This window comes from Mytilus galloprovincialis, chromosome 6 (assembly GCF_965363235.1).
Source record: "Mytilus galloprovincialis chromosome 6, xbMytGall1.hap1.1, whole genome shotgun sequence".
Taxonomy (NCBI): Eukaryota; Metazoa; Mollusca; class Bivalvia; order Mytilida; family Mytilidae; genus Mytilus; species Mytilus galloprovincialis.
The window spans coordinates 55,879,575-55,906,758 of record NC_134843.1 but is presented as its reverse complement, the minus strand read 5'-3'; the positions used below and the strand labels follow the sequence as shown (position 1 = coordinate 55,906,758).

The window sequence follows — 27,184 nt, the reverse complement described above, 5'->3', positions numbered from 1 at the left end:
GGGAATTGTTATAAAACCGGAAAAATCAAACGCTCGACTAGGCTACCCAACGGACCGAATTGCAAACAACTGTATACAGACATTTAAAAAAAAACTAGTTTGAAAGCTAATTAAAGTTTCCCCTTGTTTGACAGTTGTTACTAGTTCCGTTATATCTACAGCTTGGACCAGGTGAGCTACCTGAAGGCTATAAATGGTTAACATGGCAATAGCCGGGACCAAGCAGCCAAAACTGTACAAACATATATTGCATACACACATCACAACGGACTTTACAATTCAAACGATCATAACAATAAATCTCATAAAGACGCTAGCGAAAAGTTTGTTTAGCTGATTGGTTATACAGTATAGGAAAACAATGTGAGATATATTTTTCCGTAAAAGTACATATTTAGTTGAATATAAACACGATGGTATACAAAATGAAAACAACACTATATAAAGCTCATGTGTCCAAATGGCACCTCTGGACCCAACCGCCTAATGAACGCTCACAGTGTCATTGTATAGTTCGTTTAAAAGGTTTTATGACGTGAAGTATTTTCATTACAGATTCAGCCGACTAAAGCCGACAAAAGACAAATATTTATTGGCAAGTTATGTTCATCCGTATACTTAAGAAACGATTCATTCGGCTGGAATTTAGATTGATTTTACCAATGTTATACCAAATATATAAACAAAAGCGAAGGTGACAGGTCAACCATCGACATATTGGACCAACTCCTAATAAAATGAATATAATTTCAAGCTCCCATAGATTGTTTTTAGTCTCATGTAAGATTAACTTCCTATCGTCTTTTTAATTTCGTTTTTCATTTTTTTCGGACTTTTCCCATTATCAGACAATACTGGTATTAATAACAAGCTGATTGCATTTTTAAGCTATACATGATATAATCAAGAGTGGATCAATTCATTGAAGAATACAACCCATTTGTGTATTTTTATGCTATCTTCTGAAAATGCATTTCAGTGGTAGGGATACAACAAAGATTTCTTATTTTTTGAAACTCAAAGAACCAAAGAGACATAAAATACCAAATAAACCATCAAAAGTCACAATTAGTAAACAAAAACAATACCAGCCTAAAACGAATACGACGAAACGTTTCAGTTTACCAAACAGGAAAACTAATTCAACATTTACATTGTGCATTTAAAGATCATATTGCACGCTATATTTAAAAGATTCATTCAACGATTTATCAATTATAAAAATAAGACGCAAAAAGACAAGGTAAGTTTTATTTAGAGAAATTTGATGTCCTTTTAACTTAAAATAAAATAAGGCTGAAATTAAATATTTGTTAATTGGTTATATGTTTTATAAAGGCTCTTTGAAGAAGAAAAATCCTCTACTGTCACAAAATTGAATTATCATGATAATGACCTTGTATAATGTATAGAATATACGAAAGACAACCGTTCAATTGTTTACTTTTATCTTTCAAAGGAGAGTTACACCTTGAATTTTAATCACTCCTGTGTAATAGACAAGTTCATTATCCCATTATCTCTGCGAAAACTGTTCTATGATTTGGTTTTATTTTGACGTATGATATAGGTTGATAATAGCAAAGGCCGAGGTTCTCATTACATGTTTGTTTCTGTACCATATAAGGCTATCTGAATCATATTACGTTTGTTGCTGTCTATGTTTGTATATTAAAGTTTTCTAAGGAGTAGTATGTCAATGACGTGATACATGTATGTTGTAATGTCCAGTATCTTGATGATTCCTATTATTCTTTATATTCATTGAGACTATTCATAACCGGCTATATGTGCTTTGTCTGTATGTTTTTTTGTGTTATTCTTTGTCGACATATTTGTTCGCTTTATAATGATTAAGATTATACCACAATGTTGACTGCTGTTCCCCTATTTTTGACATTTTTATCTATTATATAGATATAGGAAGATGTGGTGTGAGTGCCAATGAGACAACTCTCCATACAAATAACAATTTAAAAAGTAAACCATTATAGGTTAAAGTACGGCCTTCAACACGGAGCCTTAGCTCACACCGAACAACAAGCTATAAAGGGCCCCAAAATTACTAGTGTAAATTTCTGTTTGTTTTGTTCACACATTTTTGTCAATAAAATGGAATTTTATGCGACTGTCATACAAATGAGAGGTTTAGCTAGCTATAACACCAGGTTTAATCCACCTTTTTCTACATGCGAAAATGCTTGTTCTAAGTCAGAAATATGACAGTTGTTATCCATTCTTTTGATGTGTTTGAGCTTTTTATTTTGCCATTTGCTTCGGGATTTTCCGTTTAGAATTTTCCTCGGAGTTTGGTGGTTTTGTAATTTTACTTTTTTGAATCAGAAACTATTGCTGATATTTAGAAATTTTGAAAAAAAAATACCAACAAATACAAATCGGTTACCCCTTTCTGCATACATATTGATCACAAGGTTTGAAAAGACATCGTCGTGAGGGGAATTTTTGGACTTTAACAAAAATGACACACAAAAAAAAAGTTTAGAATTAACTAAATTTACTATGCTATGAAGATACTATAGCATATGATATGCTTTATTCATGTATATTGTACAATATAACAACTGATTGAATAATCTAAATTAGAAGTTTGGTTAATAAATAACGAAAAGACCATCTTTTTGGATTGGCGTTTAATGTCTGTTTCAATCAACATGTACAGTTATAAGAGTAAAACAGAATCCAGTTATATTAGCAAAACGTTATAACAACACCAAAACATGGAATAAATTCAGGGATTGTGAAAATCCTATTAGGCCAATTAAAATTAATTGATAGATTTCATCCCCGCCCGCCCCTTTGAAATCGTCCCGCTCCGATTTTTTTATTTTACGATTTCCGGAATTTGTTCATTTCCATTACCGGTGTTATATGGTATTTTGAACCCCCTAAAAAGTGAAGCCGGGGTCAAAATACCATGCGGTAAAATGACCCCGGGGTCATTATACCGCATGGTATTTTGACCCCGTTGTAAGTTTTCCCATATGATATTTTGAACCCCCCTGTGGTATATTGAACCCCCTGTTTTAGATAAATAGTATTGCAGATTATCTAGTTTACAATTTGTTTTAATTGGTGGTTTGTAGTAGGGGTTCAATATACCGCAGGGGGGTCAAAATACCATGGCTAAGTGTAATTTTCAAAACATCTTTTAAAGCATGTTAAATACATACATACTACTTATTGGAGTATTATTACTATATAAAGGATTTAAAATAGCTTGAATTTTTTAAATAAAAGGTCTCTAGTAGTGGTTCAATATTCCAGCATGTTACATACATACACATAACTTATTGGAGTATAATTACTATGTAAATGAGTAAAAATAGATATAATTTGTTAAATTAGAGGTCTGTTAGAGCATTTAGAGGGGGTTCAATATACCGCAGGGGGTCAAAATACCATAGCTAAGTAAAATTTTCAAAACATCTTTTCAAGCATGTTAGGTACATACCAACTACTTATTGGAGTGGTATTACTATGTAAATGAGTAAGAATAGCTAAACAAATTTAAATTAGAGGTCTATAGTAAGGGGTTTGATATACCGCAAAAGGGGGGGTCAAAATACCATGACTAAGTAAAATTTTCAAAATATCTTTTCCAGCATGTTAAAAACATACACACAATTTATTGGAGTATCATAAGCAATTAAATGAGTTACAAAAACTATGGAGTTTTGAATTTGGAGATGTAAAAGGGGGGAGGGATCAACATACCATGGCAGGTGGGTCAAAATACCATAGCTAAATAAAATTTTCAGAACATCTTTTCAAGCATGTAAAGAATATACCAACTACTTGTTGAAGTATTATTACTATGTTAATGAGTAAGAATAGCTAGAATTTGTTGTTAGAGGTCTATAGTATTACCGCAGGGGGCTCAAAATACCATGGCTAAGTGTAATTGTCAAAACATCTTTTCAAGCATGTAAAATGCATACATACTACGTATTGGAGTATCATTACTATATAAAGGAGTTAAAACAGCTTGAATTTTTTAAATAAAAGGTCTATAGTAGGGGGTTCAATATACCGCAGGGGGTCAAAATACCATTGCTAAGAAAAATGTTCAAAATATCTTTTCCAGCATGTTAAATACATACCAACTACTTACAGAAGTATTATTACTATATAAAGGTATAAGTTAGAATAGTTAGAATTTTTTTTAAATAAAAGGTCTAAAGTAGGGGTTTCAATATACCGCAGGGGGGTCAAAATACCATGGCTAAGTAAAATTGTCAAAATATCTTTTCCAGCATGTTAAATACACACAAACAACTTATTGGAGTATTATTACAATTTGAAATGAGTAACAATAGATAGAATTTTGAATTTGGAGGTGTAAAAGGGGGGAGGGGTCAACATAACATGGCAGGGGGGTCAGAATACCATAGCTAATTAAATTTCAAAACATCTTTTCATGCATGTAAAGTACATACCAACTACTTATTGGAGTATTTTTACTACGTAAATGAGTTAGAATAGCAAGAATTTGTTAAATTAGAGGTCTATTAGAGGGGGTTCAATATACCGCAGGGGGTCAAAATACCATAGCTAAGTTAAATTGTAAAAACATCTTTTCAAGTATGTAAAGTTCATACCAACTACTTATTGAAGTATTATAACTATGTAAATGAGTTAGAAAAGCTAGAATTGTTTAAATTAGAGGTCTATAGTAAAGGGTTCAGTTTACCGCAGGGGGTCCAAAATAACATGGATAAGTAAAATTTTCAAAACATCTTTTCCAGCATGTTAAATACATACAAACAACTTATTGGAGCATTATTACCATTTACATGAGTTACAATAACTAAAGAATTTTGAATTTGGAGATGTAAAAGTGGGGACGGGTCAACATACCATAGCTAAGTAAAATATTCGGGCTACCAGTAATACGCGGGTCCAAGAACGCAAATCGCGATATTTTACAAATTTCTATGATTAGAAAACCGTGGATTTTTTGTCTTTAAACAATGACTTTGTGTCAGCAAATTTGGAATCATGGAACACATCGGTACGAAAAACATGACTGGATTAAAGAAATTGACACAAGCACAAAGTTGTTAGATTTACGACCGTATTTGGCGTATATTGTGTACACATGACTGTCTTTTTTTGTTGACAAACAGCAAATACCCTCTGTCTCTATACCCTCAGTAGAGTCATTAAACAACTTCTTTTTGTTAAGTTTATGTTTAACATTGTAATATTATATTTGCTTATTGAATAAGAACCAACCCTATTTTTTCAACACTGTTTGAGTTTTCAGTTTATTCTCAGACTGTACTCATAATCCTTGTGTTGCACACTAATGCATTTGCTTCATTTTATTGGGACTACAAACCGTACATGGTAGCTTGGAAAGCAAAATAAATTTGGTGTAGGCAGTCCAACTGAAGAGAGCATTTATCTACGTTGTTGTTGTATACTATGATAAGGTTTCTAAAGCAGCAATTGCATGTAGAACAGTGGTTGCCAATCAGAGATATTTATTTAAGAATTTAAAAAAAAATGTACGATTCCTTATACATGTATATACATGATATTAGCTTATTATTACACTTACATATATGAAGAACACGTCAGAAGAGTGTTTCATATGAAATGAAATTAAAAAAATTAAATCTTCCCATCCGCCCCATTTTTTTCAAAAATCTGGATGAAAATCTACTAATCAAATTTAGTTGGCCTTAGATTTCATGTTAAATTAATTATATTAACAATAACATGTTTTATCACAAATAATAAATAAACGTAAATAGTTTGTTAAATTGATATGCTGCATTGGGGGAAAGTAGAAAAAAACAAATTGGCACCAACGTAAGCCAACTGTGTAATAGGTCAAGATATACTGTTTAATGTACAAAGGATTATACAAAATCAGATAAAACTGGGTATACGTCAAAATAAATCTAAAACATTCTACTTGCCAAATTAGGAAACACAAACTTAACACAATTGTAACGTTGTTTCTTAACAACAATAAAGTGAAATAAATACAATGTAAAGTTATAATCCAGTTTAGTATAGCTACACAAATGTGACTCATATTGCCGCACGATAAGTTGAAAAACCAAGATTTACCTGTTTTGACCAAGAATTTGTTTAAAACCAGTCGCGTATCGACCTTGCAACCTATCGCGTGAGGCAAAACGCAGCCATTGATTATTGAAACTTTTTAATTGAACTATACGTCCTTGTTTAATAAAAATGTCAGTCCTTTTGGCGTGAATCTACTGCACTTTGGATTGCTTTCTCGAATAAAAGTTTGTTTTCAATTTATGAATTAATTTTTTAAAAACATTAAAATTAGGTTTTTAAGTATCTTTATAGATATATGTTGTTGCAGATAATAACTATAACTTCTTTCACTATGTGTGTATACATAACACACATACAAGTCTGTTTCATTATTGAAGTATAGAATATAAAATTTTCTTTCATGTTGCTAATTCGGATTTTATTCTTGTTTTTGTTATGTAATTTAGTAATGAATACAGATATCATTAATAAAATTACTTAAATGTTTGTACAAAAAATAGAATGGGAAACTATATAATACACGTTAAAAATAAAAGGAACTATCCCCAAATCGTTTTATTTCATAACAAATAATATCATTAAACATGTTTTTCTTAATACTAGCAAAATGCTTTGATTCAAACGCTAGATGTGCTTGTTTAACGAATATGACGACATTGCTTAATATGTTATTTACATTGCCCTGAGACAAGGAAAAGGAGTCGGTAGGGGGAAAACCGTCGTTTGACCCCTGAAATAGCAAACTTAGCTTAGTCTAACATGTATGAGTCATTGGTAAATAGACCAGTTGCGTCAATCCCAGTCTGTACTTTTCATATGCTAAGCTTATTCGTAAAAAATGCATGCATTAACAGAAGTTTAGTCTTGTTTTTATGATTTAAATATTTTATTATATCGAAATTATTAAAGTTGAAGCACGGTCCGTGTTTTAATTCACTTAAGTTCCACAGCATTAACTACTGAGCTGATGATACTCTCGGGGATTTAAAACGGTCAAATCTAAACGTTTGAATGTCAAACAAATAAAAGGTCTGCTTTGCCTGATTTTGTGCGCCTGAAGAAAACAATCATTGGATACAGAAAACATAAGGTTCTAGTTTATGACTTGTATAACTAAATCTGTAAATATTAGCTGGTATACGATACATATACCACGTATAAATATGATAAAGAATTGCAAATCACCTACATATTTTGTTGGTTAAAACAAATCAAGTTGTATTTAATCTTTATCTTTACATATACATGTACAGTAACAAATGTCATTTAAATTAAATATGTATCTAGTATTTGCTTCTGTACGGACAAACACTACATCTTGTCTATCTAATCAGTAAAGGGACGAATTATATATTTGTAGATAAGAATTCGTGAATGTACAATGATTCAACATTAAACCCTAACAGGAAAGGCTAAATCTGAAACAATAATATATTTATCAAATGCCTCTTACTGAAGATTTTATTTTATACTCAAACGAAACAGAATTTATACTTTACCTCCAAAAGACTGAAACAAAGATATAAGTTTCCCGTAAATGCTATACTTCTTGTCCTTTATACTAGATTTTATAAACAGGAACACCTCGAAAATTATATATTATAATATATAGTATAAGGGTTATTCTGTAGAGATAATTGTGTTGTATTGTATTCCAAATACTATGTACAGCACACTTTGTAGACGCTTTTTACTTTTTTATGAATGCGACTTTAAAATTTATATCTACAGTTGTATCTTTTATTTTGTTATTTTATTCTAATATTAGAATCTCATATTATTGACATATGTGTGTTTGTGTTATGTAAGTCATAGTCAATAGTATTCAATGATTATAATCTAAAATATTTCTCTTCCATTATACACTTTTAACAATATAAGTTGAATCAATATTTATATGAAAAATAACTATATTACAAATACTAAAATCGTTTTGTGCATATTTTAAAATATGTGTCATCTATTGTTGTTATAATTTAAACAAATATTGTTAAAATTAATATCCTAAGGAAATTACTCATAAGATCCAAATTATACATGCAAGTGAAAAAGAAATAAAAATATGTCGGCATCATATAAATGAAAGAAATGGTAATGGTTTAAACTTCTTCTGCTTCACTTGAATATTTGAATTAATGATACCCTTATTACTTTTAACATTATCATCATAATAGTACATTTAAGCCATCGTGCTTGTAAACAGGTAATTTGTGATACCTCATGAGAATATTCCCGAATTATATAATTCTCGATTTACATTGCTTCTCATTTTTCTTGAAGACAATAGCTTTCAAATCAAAACACTAGCATAACTGTCACTATATATTCACTTTCACATATTCTTTGCTGTTTAATTCATCTAAAACTTCAATTCTCTTGACGTGAAATTTGAATAATAAGTTTCTACCTCTTTTTTCCTATCTTCACTGCTTATATTTAAAATTCCATTGAAATTGTTACAATCCAATATCAAACGAGTTATTTCCAGCTTGTTACCACAGAATGCGTTTCAGTTTGTTGTACCAATATAAACTAGTGTTTCCTTTTTTATCTCCATAAAGTATTTCTCCCTTAGAGTACTTAGCACTGGACATGCTGTTAGCATATGCACTATATCTTCGTGTTACTGTATTGCACAATTGACATGACGGTTCTGCTATAACGATTGTAAACTTGTGTTAGTCTGATTGTTAATATATATGACATAGTTATCATTTTGGCTTTGACAATAGCTTGTCTTAGCTCAAGTCTCGGTTGATTTTTTAGATTCCAGACTTTTGTCCACAAGACTGGTTTTATTAATGGATTGTAATTTAGTACTCCAAAATTGATTTACTTTTTTTCTTAGTTTCTTTTTTCCAGTTCTCTCTCTTGTTTGGTATGTGTTTCTGCAGATAATTGAGAGAAGGCAGATATTATAACTCTAGTATGTTAAATATTTTGCTGAATAAACTTTTCTTGTCATAATTAGTGGCAATTTGTCTATTCATAACATCTTTATTTTGCTGTTGTCACATGATATAATGTAGTATATAAGTGTTGGTTGTATCTGATGTTTTTTTTAGCTTCTATTGACAAGGCTCATGATAATAAAACGACAGCCGAATTTGATTTTCTCTAAGTCCTCGATATTTGATTTTGGTGGAACTTCTAAACCATATGTTAGTCTTGGTATTACATAATTTTATGTCATATATTCGGTATGAGGTTGCATGGTTGAGCCCGTTTATACCATGTACATCATGACCCTTAAGTGCATACCTTGTTCTTCTAGCTGTTTGTTTTCTTTCTTTTATTTTAAAAATATTTCCCTGTCCATCTGTTCGCTTTACGCCTAGATGATAACTACAATCATTTGTGTTACTGCCTCATTTATCATGTTTATAGACTTATTCCTCGAATTTGACATAAGCGTTTATCTCAGTACCAGAATCTATGACAAACGAGATGATTTTAAATTTGAATTATCAATTCCCACGTCTTAGTAGCAATATACCAACTTCACCTGCATATGGGATATACATTTCCAAACTCATTCGGTATTAAGGAGCTTCGTCCTTTTTCTGAAAAAGTTTATCGGAAGATACCAAGACCTTGTTGCTTACACTTTGCTCGAAAAGTTGATCGATTGATGTATTGATTGCTGGTGTTGAACGCCACTTTCAGTACTATTGTTATATCGTGTCAGTCAGCTTTAATTGGTGGTTGTGTCCGGAGAAAACCACTGACCATTGACATTAACACTGGCAATGCTAGTAATGTAACATTCGAATTGAATGTTACTGCCACGTGTGGGGTTTGAACTCTCAACCTCAGTTTTGACAGGCGAGTGGTAGATGACAACATGACCACCGAACCCACCAAAAATGTGGTGCTATCATATTGTAATCTTTTGAAATAGAAATGAGGGGATGTGAAATAATTTGCAATGAGACAATTTTCCGCAAGAATTCAAATGACGTAATCAAGTATATAGGTCACCATACGGCCTTCAAAAATAAGCGAAAAATTAAAAGCCATATCATGACAAAATGTAAAACAATTCTAACAAGAATTCATAGAGTAAAAGATTGCAATTGCTCACAGGAATCTCTTTACAAAAAGTTACGAGAAACGAGACGATATATCGTTCACTTTTGTACTAACGGACTTAATTATAAATAAAGTAATCTATGTAATACTGGTAAATTATCAAGTGAGGGATTTTGTTGGATATATTACGTATTTGAATTTGACGTTTAGTTATGAAGAAGAAAAGTTAATAGAAACGGTAAATCAAATCCTCATTTTAACGGTAATGTTGTTAATAGAGCTGGTTAATTAAGATATGATCCCTGTACAATGATCGATCCTTTAAATATACTTATTTTAAAAGGGTATCAATTTAACACGGCGATAAGATCTAGATCTTTAAATAGTGTGTGATCGATAAAAAAATGACCAAAGAATGAATAAATTAATATGTGTGCTACACGATAATAAACTCTCACACTGGCCATACTCATATGTTTCATATTGTAGATTTATGTCACTAAATAATTGGATGTTTACTGATTGATATTTTAGGTTCTGGTACTTGTGTTATCAAGTATTATTTGTTATATACTTGGAACATGCGTTTAGTAACTATTATTCTACGAATACGCTCAGATCAGGTTTTTTTGTGTCTACAGACTTTTTGTTAGTTAGTTGTTGCATTTTATGTAATTCTGTAATTGACTGTTTGCTAAACATTCAGTGGAGCTCAAATCAACATTTAGTGCAATAGATTTACCAATTAGGTCACCCGGGATAAAGAACGAACATTCAATAACCACAAATTTAGAAATTTTGCATAGGGTACAGACATATGGCCTTACAACCACTTACCAAATGATATGGTAATTCTGGATATCTATACCTCAAAAACAGCAAAAAAGACGACTTACTTTTGCAAAAATTTAACTGCTGGATGGGAGAAATCGAAGAGCGAATCATATTGCAATAAGGTTATCTAAGCATGCCCAGTATTGCACCCACGCCTGTGAGAAACGTATCTGTTTTTATGTTAGAACAAAATATGGGAGTACGTACCTTTTAACAGCACATCAAAGTTCTGTAATTTACACTACACGATGTTAACTTTTTTCAACCATTGGTCCCAATGGGTTTGACATTCTTATCAAAAATATTGCGGCGTGAATCTCAATTCCCTCTACCAAGAGTGAACGATTTCGGACAAGAAAGTTAAAACACTAACACCGGATTGAATAAATGTTCACACCTTGTAGAGCAACAATCTAGATGTATTATTACGTTTGAGATATACATGTATACACCAGGAAAGTATGGATCCCGATCTATTGAACTATAAAGGATGATATTTACTAACGTATTGAGATTAAATCAATAGTATATTTTCTAAATTCTACAACAGCATCAGTAATCTCTTGTTAATATGCTCGTTTCTACTGTTGGACGTCGTGACTTTGAATTCCCGGTGTATCAAACCAATGAGTAGAAATTTCGTATTCACTGCTTCTCTTCTCACCCCGTATAACCCCGATACAAATGAATCCGGACATTGACGCGTTCGAAGCGATAATTAGGATAACATTTGGTATGACAACAATTTCGAATGCCTCTCTAGAACTTATTTGAGTATATATAAATATGTCAATGTGCATGTTAGTTTATTTATTCAATTATACAGTTGTTGTAAGTTTTAGATATTGCATAAAACATTTGATAAAACTGCTAGATGCAAAACGCACAGACATGGTGCAATTTCATACGTTTTATGAGATAAACAATGCTGAATATCTTTTCGTGTATACACCTTTGCATATTAATACCTTAAGCAATGATAAATAACTATACGTTGAATTACTGCGTGTCTTCAAATGTTCCCTAGAACTTAGAAGAATAAACGCAATATCATACTAAATACATTTTCTCTTACTGTATTGTTTGTTCAATCAAATGTGTCGCGTTCGTTGTGCGTTTTAAAATAATCACTGTACAGTTTGTTGACAAAAACCGTCACAAATCACTTTCTTGTCAAGGTATTCGAGATGGTGTCGGCGACCCTTTTTCTGTATTTTATTGTAAATTTTTATCTGTTAACTTAGTCAAAGTAGTTTAACTTAAAATATCTGTCATCCAAAGCCAAAATTGCAATATTTAACCAGCATGACATCTGATAGGAATGCTTCTATTGAAAATTGGGACTTTCAACGGTATTCCAGATGAAATGAACAGTTAATAAATATATTACAGTAGAAATAAAGTTTCAAAAAGTATAGTACAGTCAATAAAACTTTAATGACTTACTTTTCACAATTTGAGACTCTTCCAAATGCCGATGTTGGTCCAAATTCGCCTAGACGAAAGCAGACATAGGAACTCGTTGAACTTAATTTTCCGAATGCCATAGATGGCTTTCCAAATGCTTTATTTAAAAAAATTTTTTTATATATAAGGCTTTGTAGATGTGATGTGGTGGCCAGTGAGACAACTTTCCACCAAAATTTAAATGAAGTGGGTGTATAAAGTAATTATTATAGTCCAATGTACAACATTTAACAACGAGGAAAACCTATACCATCAAGTCGGCTAAAAAAGGCCCCGATATAAAAAAAATTTAAAACGAATAAAAATAACGGTAATATTTTTAAAACTTATGAATTATGTATTAAAGAAGAAGAAAAAATGACAGATCTATATAACCAATGTACTACAGGCTCCTGACGTTAGACCGACACAAAACAAATGCGGTGGAATTAAACACGTGAGCCCCCAACCCTCTTCTTAACCTGGGACACTGGTGTAACAGCACAACATGATAAAAAAAACCTGTGCAGTTGCAATTGGCTCAACTCAAAATGTCGGTACAAGGCAGAAAAACCATATACAATATCGACAAAGGAGTAATTTTAGTAACTTATAGTTGTGTCAAAGCGAATTACAACTAAGAGGTAAATCATGTATCTAAAGTATTAATCAGTATATATCCAACGCTTTTAGGTAAAGACGTAATAAAACGCATGGACTTGTGCAATGCCAAAAATAAACAGTATCGAGAGGATGTACGGTATTATGAGTTCTCATAAGTGTGCATATATTGTAATAATGTTAAGTGATTAACCGGTACAGCATAACTTTCTATATTGTAGCCAATTTTTTTTTATTCATGAAATAATTTGGTAAAGGATGACTGGGAAATATACTATTAGATATGGTCAGTTTGGTTTTATTCTGACTGGTAGTAAAACCTGACCGAAGTTGGCCACCCGTTTAGTTGTGTGGGATGTAAAAATACGCAGTCACCTCTAGTCCAAATGGGAACATACGATCCAATGTCTTGTGTAAAGAGAGTACTACGCTATAACTACACTGTACAAATCCCTGCAAAATAGGTCCAAAAATTACCTGTTGAAAGGCAACATTTGTGTCCTTTTTCAATATACCCCATTTTATCCAGTGGCAGTCCAAACTTCACTAACGTAATTCCGGAGGGCCTCCTTCCAGGACCTACATGTAGTATGTGTGGCTACTTTGTGCTTATCCTGAACATGCATGACATATTTGCAAGTGAACGTTAAACAACTAACAATCAGCCATTACGTACGCATAAACAAATAAAATGGTCCAGAAATTGTTCAGTACCAACTGCGAAACGTTTCATTAAGCATAATCTTTATACCTTAAAAATCAAACAAACAAAAACACATAATTGAAAAAGACAAACCAGTTATAATTAAGAATGATCTCATCATCTTTATATCTTCACATAAAAGTAACTGTATTACTATTGATGGCTTTCAGTTACATGTTTATTGTATACACATATTCTTTAGCCTTAATGTAACTATATTGTAATCTATGACCCCTAGGACCTGCCTCTGAGATTCAGGCCAAAAGGCTTAACCTATAATCCATTGATTGTTTTTGATTGCTGTCTATATAAAAAAAAATGTGGTATTGAAACAATTCTTCGCAAGAGACCAAACGAAACAAAAATGAACAACCATAGGTCACCGTATGGCCTTCAACAATGAACAAAGCCCATACCGCATAGTCAGCTATAAAACACACCGAAATGACAAATGTAAAACAATTCATACGAGAAAACTACCGGCCCAATTAATGCACAAAACAGTGAACAAAAAAATATACATTACCATCGAATTACACGCTCCTGGCTTTGGACAGGCACATACAGAATATGGCGGGATTAAACATGTTAGCGGGCACCCAACCCACCACCTAACCGTACATTAAATGTCGTATGGTAAAAACTTTCAAAAATGCTATCAAATTAGAAATCGGACGTGTGTATCTGTATGCTTAGCCATATTTGCATCTCTCGAGTTATTATATTTTCCTACCTATTTACACTTTCGTATACATAAGTTTTTTTTTACATGTACCAATTTCCTCCAAGAGTGTTTCGACAATATAACGGATATTATTGGTTGCTGTCTGCATGTTATGGTGGGAAATTATTATTTTCCTACATGCATATTGGTTATAATCATACCAAAGCATAAATTAATACATGCAAAATTCATTGACAAACTCAATATTGTGTCAACGAAGCGTACAGTATAAAAGTTGTAACGACAACGAAGCGTACACAACATGAGAATAAAGACACTTTAAAACGTGTATTTTTTCGTTTCTAGATACAACATTAACAAACAATCTTAAAAAGTTTGTTAATTTATACCATGAAATTTTCAAAAATGTATGTTTTAAAAACTATGAGGTATGAGAAACATTAAGTTTTGAATATTTAAAAATACCAAGCACGTTTTATCATTGATATCGTCGTGCGTTTTTTGATATTTGTATATAAAAATGTCACACATTTGAAAAACCTTTTTTTAAATTAGTAACTAATGAGTATTATGGCAAAGAATATATTGGAGCAAAATATCCGAAGAATATATATTGGATTTTCGTTAAAAATATTAATTCCTCACTGTCTGAACTCAGTGTTACACGGTGTTTTCTATTTGAACGCGTCAACGTCCGGTTTCATCTGTATTGGGGTTATACAGGGTGCTTCTAAGCAAGTGATACTTTGTTATCATGGCGAAGACTGTTGACCTGTAAACTAGCGCTTAATTAAATCTTTCACATTGTATCGTTTAAATATGAATTCATATGCATATTTCATAATTGTTTTCTCGTCAAATAAAGTTCTGAATGGGATTATCAAAATACAGAAAAATAGACTAATGAATAATGTACATTAAGGATTATGTACCCTTGTGTTGATTCAATTTCAATGCTAAACATATGGAAATTTTATAGAAAATCCACAGCATTTATCCTTGTACCCTCATATTTGGCAATTTCATGACCGATAGATATAAGATTATTGCATGCACTCAGTGCTAGCATTGATTTCCTTAAAACGATTTTATTAATGTAGTTATTGGTGAAAACAAATTAAAATATGGACCAAATCAAGTACACCTTTTAGGGTGCGCTCGACTCTAGTGACTCCGCACGAGGTATTTTGGAATTAACAGGTTGATTAGAATTTTTTGAAAAAAAAATAAACACTAGCACATCATAGAAAAGCAAGTGAGTAATCTATGTTTCAAATTTTATAACAAAAATCTCTGTATTAAAGGCTGTGGATTTTCTATAAAAATCTTGGTTTATTTGCCACAAAGTATTCTTTTTCTATTAAATGCAATGAAACAATAAATAATATTGCTTTGCATCAATTTTCCCCTTGGTATATGTACAAACTGGCCTATCTCTATTATTCATTACATCTGTAGTTTTGATACATGTACAATTGAAGTTTGAAAAATTTGTACAAAAATGGCTACAGAAGGGGTCATAAACCTTAAAACAACGAATAGAGCAAAATAGGCAACAGAAATAAAAACAAAATAGAGAATAATGGGTTAAAAAAAATAGAGAGACATGGGTCAAAAATATTAAGATCATAACAAGTCTTAAATAAATTAAAGAATCAATAGTTTGTAGACCCCACCCCATCTCCCATTTCATATGCATGTAATATTCGCCGCTGTCTTAAATTATCAATTCATAATCATATATTTATACATATTTGATATATACATATTGTTGCTAACTTTCAGCATGAAATTTTAACCGTTATTGTATAACCCTACATAATTGTCGTTCTAATTTTGCAGATGAAGGTGCTGTTATCTGTGACATTTATTTACTTTTTCCAAACATCGTTGTTAGAGGGATTTACAATAAGATCCAGAAATAACCAAATCCGTGAAAATGCGTCTAATTCAGAAAATCCTAAACAACCATCTTCCTTGTGCTCAGAAAATTGCACTTTTGTTATCAATTCTAATTCGCTCAAAACGGCGAAGGAAACTTTTCAGGAGTTCATGGAGTTCAAGAAGTCAATGCTTTTATATCTGAACATACAAACACTCAACTTTACACTTAAACCAGGTGATCAGAAAAAGCTGAATCAATTCCAAGAATGGCAGTGGACGCTTACAAAGAATTTTTGGTATCTAGGACTCCCTATCGATCTCGACTATGCTTCATTTCATATCACATATTTTGGCGAATCAAGGATTCGACTCAATATCGAATCGTTAAACTCCGATTGCTGTTTAATAAATGATGCTGCTATTGCTCAGATCAGGAATCGATTGTGGTCAGACGTTTTTTCGAACACAAGCAAATCCTTATTATGCAATCGACATTTCGAAGACCAAGATTGGAAAGGAACTTTTTTTGTTATTACCACTGTCTGGGTTGGATATGATTTATTCTGCAATTCTCCCGATGTTGATAAGAAATACAGTAAAAAAACAAATGCGTCTGCTACATTACTTATTCCAATCATTTGTTTTTATATTTCAATGTATTATCCCCTCGTCAATAAACTTATTGAAAGTAATCCCGTAAGAAGGCATCTCAAGCAAATCAAACGAAATTTAAGTGATGGAATGCAATTTACCGACTATTTGGAAGGGGATTCGCCGTTCGGTTACCGACGAGGGGTATTAAAATATTTCTTCGTGTCAAAATTAAAATTTAAAGATAATGATGAAATTTCGGAATTTCTCCCGATGCATAGACTCAACTGTATTTATTGTTTTCTTTTTTTTATTTATTCGCTACTACCGATGGTTTTGGAAGTTATTTATGATGTCGAGGAATTGAAAGATTTTGATAGCATTTATAAATTGGGAATGCCAATTTTCAATTTGACAGAACAAATAAAACATTTTGTAAAAGTAGATTATCGCTTGCAAATAGCCGTTTCAGTGATAATAATACCGTTCATCAGTATAGCTAATTTCTTGTCGTACAAATGTCTTTCAGAATCGCAGGATTTCTTGATATATCTTAAATGGAACAGTTGGTGTTTGAAAACCAATGAGAAATATTTTTTTTGCATTAGTTGCATTATAACTGAAGATGTTGACGATGTCATCAATAATATAAAAAGCAGTTGTAGAGGAAAAACCAAACAAGATAATGCACCAAAGAACACGGAAAACCAAGAGCAAATTACAAATGATGCAACGAGGATTAAGAAATTCATTAAAGAGTTTAAAGAAATACAATATTATTCAAAATTCATTCAGCGATTAAGTTTAATTCTTTCCAAAAATTTCTGGATTCACATATGGACCCAGTCTACTAATACGACAATATCATGTTGTTGTTTTTGCAAACCATGTAACTGCCAAATATGCCAAAGAGGCAGTACAAGTAACCCAGTTTTAATCGTTTTGAAGTATGCTATTGGTGTTATTATATTTTTTCCTTTAAATTGTATTTTTATAATATTGACATGTGCATTTCCAACACTTTGGCTCATGGTCTTTATGCTAACATTTCGTCTTAGAGAAATATTTTCTTCAAAATATCACGAAAATGAACCTTCAAAGAGGAACGATTGTTGCATAAGCAGTTCCACACCACGTGCAAGACAAGACGAAGCTGATGAAGGCACAAACCTTATACAAGAGAAACCGAAACAAAAGAAAACGGAAAATTGCAACTGGCGGTTGGTTTTGTTAAAAATAATCATACTTATCTTTATAGATGTACCAGTCATACTGTTGCTTTATCTCCAACTAAGCATCATAGTTCTTATAGTTCGATCAACTATGTATATAGTATTTGTTGCTATCACAAACTATGACCATCTAACAAGAATTGTGATAGCTGTTATCACATGTGCAAGTTACTTAGGCTCTTTTCTGAAGAAATTTATGGATAAATACACGACTATTCTAGGCATAATTTTTGACGAGATGAGAGGGCAAAACCAGCTTGATATTCAAAACAATGCACAATCAGAAAATCCAACTGAAAGTACAAGCACTGGTAAGAAATATTTTGTAACAGAAGACTGTTTTCATTATGTGATAGACCACTCTTTTTCTGTTCGGGAAGAATATTTTTTTGTTTTATTTAAGTCAGTTACAACAATTTTGTTCTTCATTGTATCTATGGGTATTCTATTAGATAGTAATGTATTAGATACCTCATCGAACTTAAACAATATTATTGAAATGTTTATGGTAATTGTGGCTCCACATTTAATCTTGAAATTCGTAGAAACCGATTCAAATACAAGTATCCAAGATCATAAAAAAGATATCAAACTTCACACGAGTCAATATATAAATAGGGGAAAAAATAAAGATAACAGTTCAGATAAAAGCAATGAAATTAATACTATGGAAAAAAACAAAGAAAACACTTCAGATAAAAGCAATGAAATTAATACTATGGAAAAAAACAAAGAAAATAACACTTCAGAAACTCAACATTGTTGTTATACATGTATGTGTATCTGGTTAAAGCATGATCTTCCTGCTATATTGTGCTGTTGTGATCCAAGATGTGACAGCGGAGACGAAGACACACATGACGTTAGAAATGTAAACATTGGAGTAGTCGAAGAACCTATAGAAATGGAAACATTCGTTAGTTTAAACGACGAAAACAACAAAGATAAAACTGTGGAAAGTGCGAAAATAGTGAACCCGCCTGAAGATACAACTCATACAAATACAGACGCAAAAGCAGTTGTTACCTTGAAAAGGGATCGAAAAAGTTCAAAACGGCAAAGAAGGAAGGCGTCGGTGAAAAAAGTTTGAAGCAAATAAAGTCACAACACTAGACAAAAACGAAAATCCAAACATAGATACAAACGAGAAAACAGGTGCATTTTCTATGAATGTTTGTCGAGAAGAAACAAGATCCAAGGTTCCTCTAGAGGATGCACTTAATAATTGTAAATTATAGTGAAGAAAATATAGCAACATGTAGTATCAAATAGAATTATAAATAGGAAATTACTAGTAGTCGTTTATATGAAAAATTAAACAAAAGAACATTTGAGTAAGAAAAAGGTCAGAGAATAAAGACATGTAATGTAAAAGTATAAAAACAAATTCATTTAATATAGAAGTCTCAAGTCAGAAAACAGATTCATTTTCAATAAATGTTCTTCAATAGGACATAATCGTACCAAATTTCAACAGAGGATACAAATGATAATTAGTAAGTGTGAAAAAATTAGAAGAAGCTACACAAATGTCTCATTAAAATAAAATCGTGAAACAAATTGATAATTTGAAAAAAGAAACAAATCCAGATGAAATAATAATGGTCAAAGCGTACAAACACTAACACATCGATCGGAGGTAAAATAAATAGAACAAGAATTAGCACCGACTCTCTGTAAAAGAACCAAAAGAAGATTCAAACGTAAAAACCTCGCGTAGATACAAATTTTACATCGCTCACATTTCATTCAGATAATAACTAATGTAATTCACGAACGCAAAAGATGACAACTCCAAAATAAATATAACTTAACCAGATAATCGGCATTACTGAACAATGGTGGTAGATAATTGAAAAACAACCAATGCAGGTTAAATTGTTTTGACACTTTTACTAAGTTAAATTTATTTCCTCAACTCCTGAAAGCAGAATAACTATATCACCTCAAGTTAAACTATATAGATACATGGTAATACATTACAATTTCCAAGTAATTGCATGTAATGTGTAATGCGCAGTTTTTGCATTACATGTAATTGTAATTTACTACATTACTTTAGTAACAAGTTGTGTAATTTTGTGCATTACATTGCATCGCATCATAACATGGCATTACTTTTATGTAACACTTTTATTAATCAAGATATTGTATTATTATGTCTTAAATAATTCACACATATATATATATATTAAAAATAAAAATAAAGTAGTATAAGTACTAGAATAACCGAATTATACTTCTAAATGAATAACACAACACTGTATATTAGATTGAGTTTCTTTTATTTCATCTTATTTCATACATTTTCGTGCAAAAAAAATGATATTTGAAACGTATTTGGAACTCTTGGTCTAATAGCTTCCTTTTGAGAAGCAACCCTCTATATAGGAAATCATGATAAACAAGAATGTGTCCAAAGTACACGGATGCCCCACTCGCACTACTATGTTTTTCCATGTTCAATGGACCGTGAAATTGGCTCTTAAATTAGAAAGATCGAATCATAAGGAACATGTGTACTAAGTTTCAGCTTTATTGGACTTCAGCTTCATACTACCTTGACCAAAAACTTTCACATGTAGCGGGACGAACGGACGAACGGAATAACGAACGGACGGACGGACGGACAGACCAGAAAACATAATGCCCCTGTACTATCGTAGGTGGGGCAAAACAAACACAGGGCCCAGAATATGGTATCAACTGGAAAATATACGTATGCAGGCGCTGCTAGAATGTCACTACATGGAAAAGGGAAGTTCACAATTAGGAAGCTGAAATCATCTCTTTTGTCGTTAAATTTTGTTTTCAACTGTTTCCAAAAGAAGTGAACTTAATAGTATAACACTACTCAGGCATCCTTTGGAATGATGACCCAAATTACAACCGGACTTGAATACAAATAAAATAGAGAATGGAAACGGGGAATGTGTCAAAGCGACATGCCAACCAAAGAACGCTAGCAGAAAACCGGCAAAGGCCACCAATGGATACAAATGTGTACATTTGTATATACTGCAACGCCAACGAATGTATCATGTTAGAAAAAATTTCACCTCCAGATGGCATGATACATCACAATTCTTGTCTACAAAGTTGGTGTTACCTTTCCTCGTGAGTTTTTATCTAGCGTCGTAACACAGTACATGATATTTAAGGCATGAAGATTTTTTTGATTATGGCGTCTTTACATACACCATGTATTGTTTCACATTTTTTTCCTGGGGAAACGTTTGCAATGCTAGTTATTTTTCGGGAGGGAGGGGATGTTTGGTGATATCAGAAATATTCTATACGCATTGGTATTTTAAGATGTTGTTTTTGTATTGACTTGTATACTCTTTAGTCATAAAATGATTACAGTTATAGTGGTTGATTTCTCATCTCACCATAATTATCAAAACTCATCATGTGCCTAAAATTAAAAAAAAAAATTGGCGTGATATTATAGAGCTGACTACGATTGGTGCTTTTTCTTATCAGTAGTTACTGTAATGAAAGGAAGAAAAGAGCCCCAAACATGCAATTATTAATAACAGAGCACACTCGATGTAGATCTTTAATGCAACATGCCATTTTTACACGGCGATGCAAATCATTTGTAACGCGTTTTCTTTTAACGAAGAGAATAATGTGATTTGTCGCATTACTATGACATGTTTTTACTTAAACATGATATGTTTGATTACCTTATTCACCCTTACACGAAATATTAGATTCGATTTTACAATGGAATCTTCGATAAACAAATCTATTTTGAATTGTAGCAAAAACAAATTCCTTTCGTTTTCTGAAAGCACATTATGAGAGCTATCTCCTCATATTTTTGTTCTAAAATTGATTTCTAAAAGATTGTTTCATGTATCGATCAGCACAAAAGTGTTTTCTGTATATAATCTTTCCAACCTCCAACAGGTTTAAACTTAGTCTTGATAACAATTTTGTGACATTTACATTTTGACAAAATATTAGTAAATGCTATCGATTCTAATTCAAACTACCTTAAAGAGAACAGAAGTTAGATTTCTGAAATGTTTCATTTAAATGGATAACAATAGTAGCAGTAATTAGATGCATTTGACGAACTAGTACTATTGTCCTCTCGCAAATGTATCACTATCATAAATTATCAATTTGTATCGTCCCAAATGCTTTTTAAAATTGAATATGTTGATATGATTCATTTTACATCAGAATCATACTGATGAAGGATATCTGATATCCGAAAAAATATAGATAACTACATTTAATGTTTCCTTGTTTTGTTATTGGTGTTGTTTTGCACATTTTTTGGGCCTTTATATAATTTATTTTTTGTGTACATGTATCGTTACTCGTAACGATCCAGTGCACTCGTAGAAAAGATCGTTGAATAATATTCAGACGTTTTTTTTATATATATATAAAAGTCAGTATGTGTGAATATACAACACTCTAACGATCTTAAATTGAGACCAATTGTAGCAGGTCCTTCTTGTGAAACACATAGACTAAGCAATTTCCTAGATATTCTTTTGAAACCAATACTTAAACATATACCCAGCTTTGTTCGAGATGACTCAGACATGTTGAACCATCTTCCCCGAACAGTTAACAAAGATACTAGTAGTATCATGGTTACTTTTGATGAAGTCAATCTGTATACCACCATACCACAATGAATATGGATTAAAAGCTATTGAATTTTGTCTTGAAAATTTTCCATCCGAAGTACCTGAAGAAGAAATTCATTATTGAAGTAATAAAATTTATTCTTCAAAATATTTACTTAAAATTTCAACCGGGAATCTTACAGACAGATATCTGGAACAGCCATGGGAACAAAAATTGACCCAACTTATGCCAATTTAGTGATGGCGTATTTGGGAAACTCAAATGTACGAACGATCTAAATTACAGTTCGGTTTCCAATTCCACAACTGCAAGTTAATTGGAAACGTTACTTAGATGAATGGTTTATTATGTGGACATCCAGTTTAGAGAAATTAAATGAATTTAGAAATTTAATCAATGATATCAACAAAAGTATCCAGTTCACAAAACACAAAATTAGCACCTCATTTTGTGGTTTACCATCTTTGCTTCAAGTTTGTTGTTTTCTACTTGTTATTAAATTGATTAAGAGATCCATCTTGTTACACCTTGTGATCAATTTGTTTTTGGCAATCGGCAAAGGCAGTCAGCAGGGTTAAAAACATCACTTGTGCGACCTGTTAGTCAAATTCGGTTTGTTAAAATCTATTTGGCACTCTTTTTGATCTTTTGGAAAATGATGTTTGTGCTGTATTTAGACCCCTCTACAACGAATTTGTTACATGCACACGTATAAAAATCATGCGGTTTTTATCCGACGCAATCATAGGTTTGAACGTTGTTTTCAATTTAGACGTGTTTATATTTTTTCGTTTGGGCTTGTATTATATTTTCCCTCTTATTTATATATAAAAAGAAGATGTGGTATAATTGCCAATGAGACAACTATCCACAAAAAAACCAAAATGACACAAACATTAACAACTATAGGTCACCGTTCGGCCTTCAACAATGAGCAAAGCCCATACCGCATATTCAGCTATAAAAGGCCCCGATGAGACAATGTAAAACAATTCAAACGAGAAAACTAACGGCCTTATTTATGTAAAAAAATGAACGAAAAAAATATGTAATATAATCCGTTCATCCTATTTTGACTCTTTAAAATTCAAGAGTCTATTCTAAATTAAGGTAAATTAAAATGGCCTTCCAAATATTTTTCTATCCCTAACATCACTGAAGAGACATTAATTGTCGAAATCCGGATATGGTGTAAAAATTAAGCACCTCATGTTGTGGTTTACCATCTTTGCCGCAAGTTTATTGTTTTCTACTTGGTCTGAACGTTGTTTTCAATTTAGACTTGTATATATATATATATATCTACACATGTGAAAATTATTTTTTACGCCTATATATATATATATATATATATGAAGCCCAGGTGGTCGTGTGGTCTAGCGGGACGACTGCAGTGCAGGCGATTTTGTGTCACGATATCTCAGTAGCATGGGTTCGAATCCCGGCGAGGGAAGAACAAAAAATTTGCGAAAGCAAATTTACAGATCTAACATTGTTGGGTTGATGTTTAGACGAGTTGTATATACATTATGTACACAGCCATGTATCACCATCATTGCTGGTGATCCGATGGATACATCTGTTGTAGAGGTGTCACTGACTCAGACGTACTTATAAATATAATTATTTTCTGTGACTGTATCTTGCATTAATTTGTAGGATCCTTTACTATAGATTATTGAGCTGATCTGTAACAATAACATCTCCTTGCCTTATATATCATGTACTGTAGTACGTCGCTAGATTAAAACTGACGAGGAAAGGTAACACACGGCCACCGAAAGCTTTAATTCTGTGAATCCCAGGTGGTCTTGTGGTCTAGCGGGACGGCTACAGTGCAGGCGATTTGGTGTCACGATATCTCAGTAGCATGGGTTCGAATCCCGGCGAGGGAAAAACCAAAAATTTGCGAAAGCAAATTAACAGATCTAACATTGTTGGGTTGATGTTTAGACGAGTTATCTATATATATATATATATATATATATATAAGTACGTCTGAGTCAGTGACAACTCTACAACAGATCTATCCATCGGATCACCAACAATGATGGTGATACATGGCTGTGTACATAATGTATATACAACTCGTCTAAACATCAACCCAACAATGTTAGATCTGTAAATTTGCTTTCGCAAATTGAGGAACGAACAAAAAATTTGCGAAAGCAAATTTACAGATCTAACATTGTTGGGTTGATGTTTAGACGAGTTATATATATAGATTGCCTAACAATGTAGAGTTGTCAAATTTTTTGTTCTTCCCTCGCCGGGATTCGAACCCATGCTACTGAGATATCGTGACACCAAATCGCCTGCACTGCAGCCGTCCCGCTAGACCACACGACCACCTGGGCTTCACAATAATAAAGCTTTCGCTGGCCGTGTGTTACCTTTCCTCGTCAGTTTTAATCTAGCGGCGTTCTACAGTACATGATATATAAGGCATGAAGATGTTATTGTAACAGACCAGCTAAATTATCTATAGTAAAGGATCCTACAAATTAATGTAAGATACAGTCACAGAAAATAATTAAATTTATAAGTACGTCTGAGTCAGTGACAACTCTACAACAGATGTATCCATCGGATCGCCATCAATGATGGTGATACATGGCTGTGAACATTATATATATACAAAATAAGTGCTAACTTGCATGATAGAACATTACACAACTCTTATCTTTACACAAGAAAGTTGTTTTAACCACTTAAAGCTCGTACAAGCTTGTTTCGAGGGATGGTACCCCCTTTTTTCTCCCGCATTGACTATACGGTAGTGTACTTGTAAATAATGCTTATAACTGTCAATAATCATCTAAAATTGGCAGAACAAAATAAAAATCAGTATGATAATACTCCTTACCTTTCTGAAACAGTCAAGTTACGGTCAGTTATGGTCAAAAGTAAACAGCGTGGCCTTTGACTTCGGGTTCTTTGTTTCTTCTTCCCGCTCAAAAATTAGCACGTGATATATGAATGCCTTCTTCGGTCTAAATGTATTGTAATTCTTAACGTGTTTAGGAAAGTGTCTAAATATTGAAAGTGCTTAGAATTTAAACACGTTTAGCTTCATAATATGGACGATGTATCTAAACATGTTTAGCACAGCAACATGTTTATTGCAAAGTGCTGAGAGCCAAAACATGTTTATGTTTTAATGCTTAGAAATTAAACACTTTCCTAAGCATATAAGTCTTAAAACACGTTTAAATTCTAAGCACAATTTTTACAGTGTGCTCGAACAGTTTCGCTTATGAATGTAATCGTGGTTAACATACGCAACATATCAAACACATATTTAAAGTGTGATTCTTTTTGATGAAGTATTTTACATACAATGTACTCTTTTTAGTACATGTGGTAGTACCATAGATATCTTCTTCGGTAATTTCATAATGTAACATATGACAGATTGCATGGTATTATGAAAAGGAAATAATTCTCATGTTGCGTTTGAATAACTCTTTTATTTATGTTGCTATTACACGTACGTTTGCAGTTGCGGATATCAAAGAAAAAGGTTTGTTGTTGTTTTTTTTTTGTTTTTTGTTTTTTGTTTGTTTGTGGTCAATGAGACGTTTATCTATGTAATATTGTGATTAATTGTCGATAGTGTAACGTCCAGTGACCAGTATTCCATTCATATTCAGAAAACGATACCAAATATACAATAGTTAGGCACTGCAGAGTCAGTTAAAGTGGGTAGTCTACAAGAAATTAGGAATGCAGCAGGAATATAAGGGCACAATTGTGTTTGGTTCTGTGCGTCTGTTGGTCCGTCCGTCTGTCCCGCTTTGTGTTAAAGTTTTTGGTCGCTTCAGGTTAAAGTTTTTGGTTAAGGTAGTTTTTGATGAAGTTGAAGTCCAATCAACCTGACACTTAGTACACATGTGCCCTATAATATGATCTTTCTAATTTTGATGCCAAATTAGAGTTTCGACTCCAATTTTACGGTCCACTGAACATAGAAAAATGATAGTGCGAGTGGGGCATCAGTGTACTATTATGGAACGCCGGAACTGTCTTATAGTGTAAATATTTAATGTGTTTTGTCGCCTTGCCTTTACGTCCTGTCATTTTTTCTTTTTGTTATGTGCAGATGCCTTTATTTTCTGACACTGCATCTCTGTGTTAATTATGTCAAATGAATTAATTGTTTGGTCAAACAATTGTATGATATGTCATTGCTAAACTTTGTTGTGTGCAATAGGCATTACCTTATGCTGTAACTACTATATATTCTGTGAATACCTCCAAACTTTATGATCAACCACCTTTACATTCTTTCATATTTCATATATGTTTAGTCTATTCTTCCTTTAAGTAAGTCTGGTAATAATTGCGTCCTGTCACAAATGTGATTGTAACAATGTAATTTTAACACACTATTTAGTATGTAAATATAAGAATGTTTAAAATATTTACAAAATGATGAAAATAAACGCAATATTTCGCTAGACCAACTAGTTTTATCAA

At 32.3% G+C, this 27,184-nt stretch overlaps 1 protein-coding gene across 1 annotated transcript in view; it reads left to right on the top strand.

Moving 5' to 3' along the window:
• Nucleotides 1–1,193: 1,193 nt before the first annotated feature.
• Nucleotides 1,194–27,184, top strand: part of LOC143079918 (uncharacterized) — a 29,142-nt gene continuing 3,151 nt past the window's right edge. Inside the window, exons 1-2 of the mRNA XM_076255547.1 lie at nucleotides 1,194–1,243; nucleotides 16,224–18,399. Of these exons, the coding sequence (XP_076111662.1) occupies nucleotides 16,224–18,399 (2,176 nt within the window). The 5' untranslated portion in view covers nucleotides 1,194–1,243. The remainder of the gene's footprint in view (nucleotides 1,244–16,223; nucleotides 18,400–27,184) is intronic.